The 8,445-nt window shown below is 39.8% G+C and overlaps 2 protein-coding genes across 2 annotated transcripts in view; one reads left to right on the forward strand and one right to left on the reverse strand.

Moving 5' to 3' along the window:
* Positions 1–1,072, reverse strand: part of LOC134178607 (inositol monophosphatase 1-like) — a 3,530-nt gene extending 2,458 nt beyond the window's left edge. The window contains exons 1-2 of the mRNA XM_062645485.1: positions 967–1,072; positions 754–890 (exon numbers count right to left, since the gene is read on the reverse strand). Coding sequence (XP_062501469.1) covers positions 754–890; positions 967–1,032 — 203 coding nt within the window. The 5' untranslated portion in view covers positions 1,033–1,072. The remainder of the gene's footprint in view (positions 1–753; positions 891–966) is intronic.
* Positions 1,073–1,109: 37 nt separating this feature from the next.
* On the forward strand, positions 1,110–5,013 carry LOC134178003 (F-box/WD repeat-containing protein 7-like). The gene is made up of 8 exons (XM_062644785.1): positions 1,110–1,222; positions 1,339–1,505; positions 2,462–2,736; positions 3,632–3,750; positions 4,363–4,436; positions 4,608–4,685; positions 4,750–4,822; positions 4,885–5,013. Exons 1-8 carry the CDS (start codon positions 1,124–1,126, stop codon positions 5,011–5,013), a joined length of 1,014 nt encoding a protein of 337 aa, XP_062500769.1. The 5' UTR covers positions 1,110–1,123.
* The last annotated feature ends 3,432 nt before the right edge of the window (positions 5,014–8,445 follow it).

Here is an 8,445-nt window from a genome sequence, read left to right on the forward strand (position 1 = left end):
TCTGGTGTAGCTGCATGTCGGTAGCTTTGCAAAGATGTAATGCTAGCGTCATTAGCAGAAAGTTAGCAAGGCTGGGACATTCTAAGATCTTTACAGTTGACAGTTCATTCGCACGTAGTTAAATTATGGCGTCGGCCGTTTGGACCAGACTAGAATGTAATAGTGTTGTTCTTTGAAAATATATGTATTGACAGACAGACAGAGAGACAGACAGACAGACATGCAAACAGATCTAGACAGACAGACAATCAGACAGACAGACAAACAGACAGACAGACAGACAATCAGACAGACAGACAAACAGACAGACAGACAGACAAACAGACAGACAAAAATGCAAACAGACAGACAGACAATCAGACAGACAGACAGACAAACAGACAGACAAACAGACAAACAGACAGACAGAGACAAACAGACAGACAGACAAACATGCAATCAGACAGACAGACAGGACACTCTAAGATCTTTACAGTTGACAGTTCATTCGCACGTAGTTAAATTATGGCGTCGGCCATTTGGGCCAGACTAGAATGTAATAGTGTTGTTCTTTGAAAATATATGTATTGACAGACAATCAGACAGACAGACAGACAGACAGACAGACATGCAAACAGATCTAGACAGACAGACAATCAGACAGACAGACATGCAAACAGACAGACAGACAGACAGACATGCAAACAGACAGACAGACATGCAAACAGACAGACAGACATGCAAACAGACAGACAGACATGCATCTTTCCTCACGCGTGGGTTGGGAATCTCTCTCTCAAAGTCATGAGAATCATTTTCTCCACCTCCTCATCAGTTTCCGTGACAAGATCAGTAGAATATCCTCCTTTACAATCCACCCTCTTTGGCTTATCAAAAGCAGCTCGAATCAACTTTAAAACAAAAATAAAAAATAAAAAATAAAATAAAATAAAAATAAAATAAAAAATTAGCTAAAACGGTAGAAACCTCGCCTCCTTTCTTTGCCAACTCGACAGCACTTTCAAAACAACGTTGCATTTCTTTCTCGTCCATTTTTCGTCCGTTACTTTTTTCGCGACCAACCTTGGTGTCCCAGACCGTTTGTGCCAAACTTGTCACGTGATTTGTAGCGCGATCGAGGAGTATGACGACATTGGGAACAGACGAGATCATTGCTACATTTCGGTTACTAACCGTAGAACAACAAAATGACGTTTTGAAGGAATTGTTAAGAAGTTGCAGTGTGAGTGCATACTAAAACTTAACGTCAACATTAATATTAATTTATATATAATATATTTAATTAGCTAAATATAATTATATTTTATATTTCTAGATTAATTAATTATTTTATTTCAGGATGTACAACTTCAAGAGTTAGGATTGTCCCGCTCTGTTGATTTTGTGACATATTTTTCCAAGGATCTTGCAGAGCGTGTTTTTTCGTGGCTGGATGTTTGTTCTCTGTGTCGTGTAGCTTGTTGTAGTCATTTGTGGCGGAAGAGGGCGAACAGCAATCGTTTGTGGTTAGTTGAGATTAGTATCAAGGAAAACAGACACACACACACACACACACACACACACACACACACACACACACACACACACACACACACACATACACACACACACACACACACACACACACACACACACACACACACACACACACACACACACACACACACACACACACGTGCACAGTGACACTACATGGACAGACTACATAATGACTTGCAGCCAGACAGACATATACAAACAGGCACACTTACTGACAGACACATAGCAACAGACAAGCGTCACAGATATACATCTCGATGGGTTCACACATACTGGCAGACACACATAACAGCAGACATGTGTAGTAGTTAACAGACATGCATTCTGACGGATACACATACTGACAGACACACATACTGACGGACACACATACTGACAGGCACACAGACATACTGACAGACAGACATACTGACAGACAGACATACTGATAGACACACATACTGAGGCACACATACTGATAGACGCACATACTGACAGACATACTGACAGACACACATACTGACAGTCACACATAGCAGCAGACGTGTGTAGTAATTAACAGACATGCATTCTGACGGACACATACTGACAGACACACATGTTGACATAAACAAGTGACACACACACACACACACACACACACACACACACACACACACACACACACACACACACACACACACACACACACACATGCGCACACACACACACAGTGACACACACACGCACACACACACACACACACACACACACACACACACACACACACACACACACACACACACACACACACACACACACACACACTGACAGACACAGTGACTGACATACACATTTCTTCTCGGTCTGACTGACTGATGTATACTATACCAACCAGCAGTTCATAAACATGCATATAGCTAGTCACAGTAACTCACCACTAATGTCCATCCAATATTTGTAGGAGAGCTCACTGTTTGAGGAAAGGATGGATTAGACTTGAGAGCAATCGTGTTTTATTTCAATCGAGTTCCACAGCAAAGTGTCTCTCACCTGTAAAGGCATCTCATCGTTTTGTGGAATGCGTCACACAGCTCTCGTTGTCTCCTCCTATTTGTCATTGGAAAGATGTTTATATTAGAGCCAGTCAGCTAGAAGTCAATTGGAAGAAGGGACTGTACACAGTGTTACCAATACTGACCGGACATAAGAAACGAGTTACTGCTCTGGATTGTGACGGTTTGTAAGAGCTCATTGATTGCATCTGTTTGTTTGTTTGTTTGTTTGTTTGTTACTCTCAGTTTGTATATTTTAGTTACTTTGTATTGTTTGTTTGTTTGTATGTTTGTTTGTTTGTTTGTTTGTTTGTATGTTTGTTTGTTTGTTATTTTGTTTGTTTGTTATTTTGTTTGTTTGTTATTTTGTTTGTTTGTTTGTTTGTTAGTTATTTTGTTTGTTTGTTTGTTTGTTTGTATGTTGGTTTGTTTGTATGTTGGTTTGTATGTTTGTTAGTTATTTTGTTTGTTTGTTTGTATGTTTGTTAGTTATTTTGTTTGTTTGTTTGTATGTTTGTTAGTTATTTTGTTTGTTTGTTGTTTTGTTTGTTTTTTATTTGTTTGTATGTATGTTTGTGTGTTTGTATGTTTGTTTGTTTGTATGTTTGTTTGTTTGTATGTTTGTTTGTATGTTTATTTGTTTTTGTTTGTTTATTTGTTTGTTTGTTAGTCATTTTGCTTGTTTGTTTGCTTGTTTGTTAGTTTATTTGTTTGTATGTTTGTTTTTTTGTTTGTTTATTAGATTATTTTGTTTGTTTGTTTGTTTGTTAGTTATTTTGTTTGTTTGTTTGCTTGTTTGTTAGTTTATTTTGTTTGTTGTTTGTTTGTTAGTCATTTTGTTTGTTTGTTTGTTAGTTATTTTGTTTGTTTGTTAGTTATTTTTTGTTTGTTTGTTTGTTGTCAGTTTTTTCTTTGTTAGCTGTTTGTCACTTTCTCTGCTTGTCTGTTTAATTAATGGTAACAGCTCGTCTAAATAATTTTCTAAATTTAAGTCTAATTATAAATTTATTAAATTATAGACTTTTTCTACAACAGGTTTTACTGTTCTTGCATGGTTAACTAACCATTCGTATATCTAGGTGTGTTTGCTGTGTGCGGATCGGCAGAGCAATCGTTGCGAGTTTGGGATGTGGCAAGGCACACATGTAGCCAAGTGTGGGACAACCTTGGTGACGAAGTCACGTGCATCAAGATAAAGGTCTTCCTGCTGTTGTTATTATCTAGTCTTTGTCTCACTCTCTATTGGCCTTATTGGTGCTTGTTCATACTGTCTCTGCTCGTTTGCATGTTTTGCTTGTTTTCTATTGCTGGTAGTATTGAGTCTACACATTTTGTGCACAATTTGTCTTAAGTGCTTTTGTATTTTTTGTCTGTCTTTCAGTCAATCTATTTGTTTGTCAATGTATGTATTATTTACTGGTTTTATTAAATGGTCTGTTGTTTACTTGTTGTTTACTTGTTTGTTGTTTTATTTATTTTTGTCTTTGTTTATTTTATTTGTTTTTGTTTACTTGTTTGTTTTTGTTTTTGTTTATTTTTTGTTTTTGTTTATTTGTTGTTCTGTTTGCTTGTTTGTTTTTGTTTCTATTTTTGGTTTTGTTTATTTTTATATTTGTTTACTTGTTTGTTTTTGTTTATTTCTATATTTGTTATTTTATTTCTGTTTACTTGTTTGTTTTTGTTTATTTTTATTTTTGTTTACTTGTTTGTTTTTGTTTATTTTTGTATTGGTTTAGTTTTTGCTTATTTTTGTTTTCATCAATTGATTTTTTGCTTATTTATTTGTGCTTATTTTGTGATCAAAATTTAGGATGGTCAAGTAGTCTGTGGATGTGCTGATGGCATTATAAGACGATTCAATGTGTTAAACTGCCACATGATTGGGTATACCTAACAACACACACACACACACACACACACACACACACACACACACACACACACACACACACACACGCACACGCACGTGCACACACACACATGCACACACACACACACACACACACACACACACACACACACACACACACACACCACTCATGCATTTATTTCTAGTGATCTTCAAGGTCACCATGGAAGCATAGAATGTCTGGCATTTGATGGCTTTACTGTCATCAGTGGATCAACTGACAAGTCTGTTTACTGCAAGTAGATATACATTAATGTGTAACATAGTGATGACTCATTAATACTTTAGATCTGTTCGTGTGTGGTCTTTCACTGAAGGGAAGTGCATGCATGTCTTGAATGGTCATACTGAAGATGTGACTGTAAGAAGGCTTGGAGGTTTATTCTATGTTTGGTATTTTGTGGTGATGATAACGTTGTTTAGTGTGTTGAAATGGTTGGGTTGCTGGGTATGTCTGCGGCTCATGATGCAACATTGAGACTATGGGACTTGGAACAGGGAGTTTGCAGATACGAGTTAGTGGGACACAAGGAAGGTGAAATAGTACAGTAGGAGTTGTATAGGCAATATTGTGTGTATGTGTGTGTGTGTGTGTGTGTGTGTGTGTGTGTGTGTGTGTGTGTGCGCGTGTGTGCATGTGTGCGTGTGTGCATGTGTGTGTGTGTGTGTGTGTGTGTGTGTGTGTGTGCACGTGCACGTGCACACAGCATAAGTCTGATGGTCGGGTATTATCATGACAGTAACTTAGCTGATCGTTGTGCCAGTATATATCAGAGACGAGTCATTGAGAGTGTGTAGCTAAAGTAAATAAGCATGTCAAGGTAAACGTTGCAACCATGAAGGAGTTTGCAATTACTAAAAAATAGCTGTAATTTGAAACCACAACAATTTTTCCAATTATGATTGGTAAATAAGCAATCAACAGCAACAATCAACAGCAGCAATCAGCAGCAACAATCAGCAGCAACAATCAACAGCAACAATCAACAGTCAACAATCAGTAAGAAGCAGTTCAACAATCAACAAGCAGTAAAAATCAAACAATAAGGAAACTTTGCAACATATTGCAGAAAACTTGCATTTCTGTTTTGCTATGAAAGCTTTAATTAAAAAACAATCGTTCAGTTCAGTATTTTGTGTAATAGCAAAAGTGCAATTTGTGATTGTCATTACCTCCATCTTCATATGGAGCGTATCTATCGACACTGTCTGCATTGTTGTTGTCTTCGTTGTCCCAGTAAAACCACTGCTGTGATAGATGCATTCCGTAGACCTGTTGGCAATGGTTGGTAGCTGCCACCAGAATAAATGGTTTGTTTGTTGGTAAAACGATGAGATTTTCAGTACTTCCATCTCGTCTGCAGCAAAAGTCAATTCTTGTGTTGCGTCCATAGAGATCTCCATCTGGTAGGGTGCCTCCTTCTTTATTGGCATTTTTGTTGTCTTCATCATCCCAGTAAATTCCACCAGTATGAAAGTTGTTTGGACAATTGCCCTTTTTTAGAATGCAGTACGTGCCTTCAGGCCATGGATAATTAATGTTGTTTTCACCGTTTGTTACTTTTATACAGAACTCCCATTGCATGTTGTTTTTGCCTTTCCAACCAGCTAAGTTGTATGAACTACTCCAGTCATTGTTTGAGTTTCTATCTTCTGTGTCGTGTTTTCTCCAACCAGATTCCCATCCTGAATTACTGCCTTGCAGACAACCTTTTACGGGTTTGACTAACCCATATGTGCCTTTAGGCCAAGCAACATGGAGGGTCACCAAGGAGTGATCATCAGGCGGTACGTGAGCTTTTTTGTAGGACGGATAAGTGGTGAGAGCACGGGCAAGTGCACTCTTACGGTTGAGCACTCGTCGATCTACAGTGTAGGGACATGACAGAAACTCGGTGATTGGAGTTAATGTGATTTCTAAGGGTTCCTGGCTAATTGGGTTTGGAACGATCCACCTGTTGCTTGCCATGTTCCAATAGACGCTGCTTCCAATCTTGATCACCCTTCTAACTGATCTAAGCGAAGACAAAAATGAGTCACTCTGAAGCAATTTATTGATGTCTAGTGAGAGAGATCCGGATGCTGATAGAACAGATGCAGATGTTGTAATTCCCAGAGCATTATGCTCGAACGAGTATTTAAATGCTTTGTCACTCGTCACTTCATAATTTTCAGTGTACTTGCTTCCCAGAACGATTTGTGTGATGACGTGAGTTCCCCAAGTGTCCAAGAGAAGTATGATGCGTTGGAGGTATTGGTTGCCGAGATGGGCAACGTGCGAACTGCAGCTTCGAATCCTGGGGATAGTTGAAATTTAGGTGTCCTCATTTCTCCCTCTACTGACTGGTGAACGCCGGAATCAAGTATGTCCTCTACAGGGTTTATGCATAGAGCGAGTTCAGTTTGGTACTGTACACTGCTGAAGTTGCAAATTCGTGATTTTTCCATGTAAAGTTTCTTTTCACTTCAAAATTCTCGTAACACGTCTTTGTACTTGTAACTCGAAGTAAACGAGAATTTGACCAGATCTGCAAATGATCTTGAAGCGCCTTGTGTCCACAGAACGCGATAAATCGTGTTGATAACCTTTCGCCCCAGTGTACGCTTTTCTTTCACTAGAGGAACTGCAGCTCAATTGTTCGCTGACAGCAACTTGATCTGCTACAGAGTGCAACCTGTCTTGCGATCTCTTCTCCTGATCATAAGTTAGCTGAAGAACACGGTATGTGTCTCGAAATCCTGGGTCGAAGCCGCCCAGACCGTGCACACCTTGTGGGTTACCGTCCAGTAAATTATATCCAACTCCAATGAATCTGAGTCCATCGTGTGGTGAGTGTCCAATTCCAATGAGTCTACCGGGTGACAAACTAGCAGCGTAGGGTGGCGTGATCGCCACAAGAAAAGCAACTGCCAGATATACCATAATAGCCATTGTAGCTACAGAAGCTGCAACTGTCAACTGATCAGACTCTCCTGCCGCTATACATTTGTATGAACACCAAACACGGTTGCGTCACGTACCTATGAAAACGGCTGGGTGAAACACATTAGTCTTCATGCAGAAACTCACGGTTGGCGCGTGTGTATGGATGCTAGTAAGCGGAATACTAAGTCTAGAGTCGGTATTGTATGGTCCTTGTGCTAATTTACCGGTTTCGTTCTGTTCGAAGCTCACAATCGAATCACGGTGTATTCCGACAGCCGCGTTTCAATGGGAAGCCTTGTGCCAGACCCTCTCGCGCTGTCGTGCCTGGTTCCCATATAACAGAACAACGACGGACGGGAACCGGGCACGACGGCGCGAGAGGGTCTGGCATGAGGTTATCAATAGGCATGCACTCTCCCCTGACACCGTCACTAGTTGAACAATCTGTTAGAAGAAATCATTGCAGATTTGACCTAATCTAGTGGAATTTAGCTATGGCACAACAAACTTTTGACAGCTACTAGCATATTACGTCGCGCACAACTTGAGGCGTTCCACTCTCAGCACACATACTGTCATGCACCAATCGTCATAAAGCGGGGGTCATCAAAGCTCGATCTAATTAATTGTAAACAGACAACAGGCGATTTGCTAACTACATAGGCAGCCAAGGTGTACCAACTCTCTAAACGAGTGAAGACTTAGCTAGTTTAGGACGTACGGTCTAGATTCTAATTGGTTTTCTTAACTGGTCCGTGGTTTAGAACCCATAATTCCGGACAGTGTCTAACGAAGCTAGTTGGCAATTTTTTCCGTTGAGAGCTGCACAAAATATCACCACAAAATATTCTTTGTAACTATTGTACCTTGCATGGTCTTCTGGCCGCATGACAATCCGGGATTTGCGGTTAGAAACGAGGGCACTGGGACACGTTGCCGCTCAACTTTTCCAGTTGCGGTGACTAACTCGGGCTAATGAAAGCGATAAAGAGATCGAAGCTGTCATGCAGGTATACAGGAATGACAGACGTGACCAATTGATAGTTACAACTATAGGT

Source organism: Corticium candelabrum, chromosome 4 (genome assembly GCF_963422355.1).
Source record: "Corticium candelabrum chromosome 4, ooCorCand1.1, whole genome shotgun sequence".
NCBI classification, from domain to species: Eukaryota; Metazoa; Porifera; class Homoscleromorpha; order Homosclerophorida; family Plakinidae; genus Corticium; species Corticium candelabrum.

Bases quoted from the DNA above. Each gene is read 5' to 3' on its own strand.
- LOC134178003 (XM_062644785.1), top strand. From the start codon at position 1,124: ATGACGACATTGGGAACAGACGAGATCATTGCTACATTTCGGTTACTA. The intron at 1,506-2,461 runs GTTAGTTGAGAT...CAATATTTGTAG, and splicing joins GCGAACAGCAATCGTTTGTG to GAGAGCTCACTGTTTGAGGA. The intron at 3,751-4,362 runs GTCTTCCTGCTG...ATCAAAATTTAG, and splicing joins TCACGTGCATCAAGATAAAG to GATGGTCAAGTAGTCTGTGG.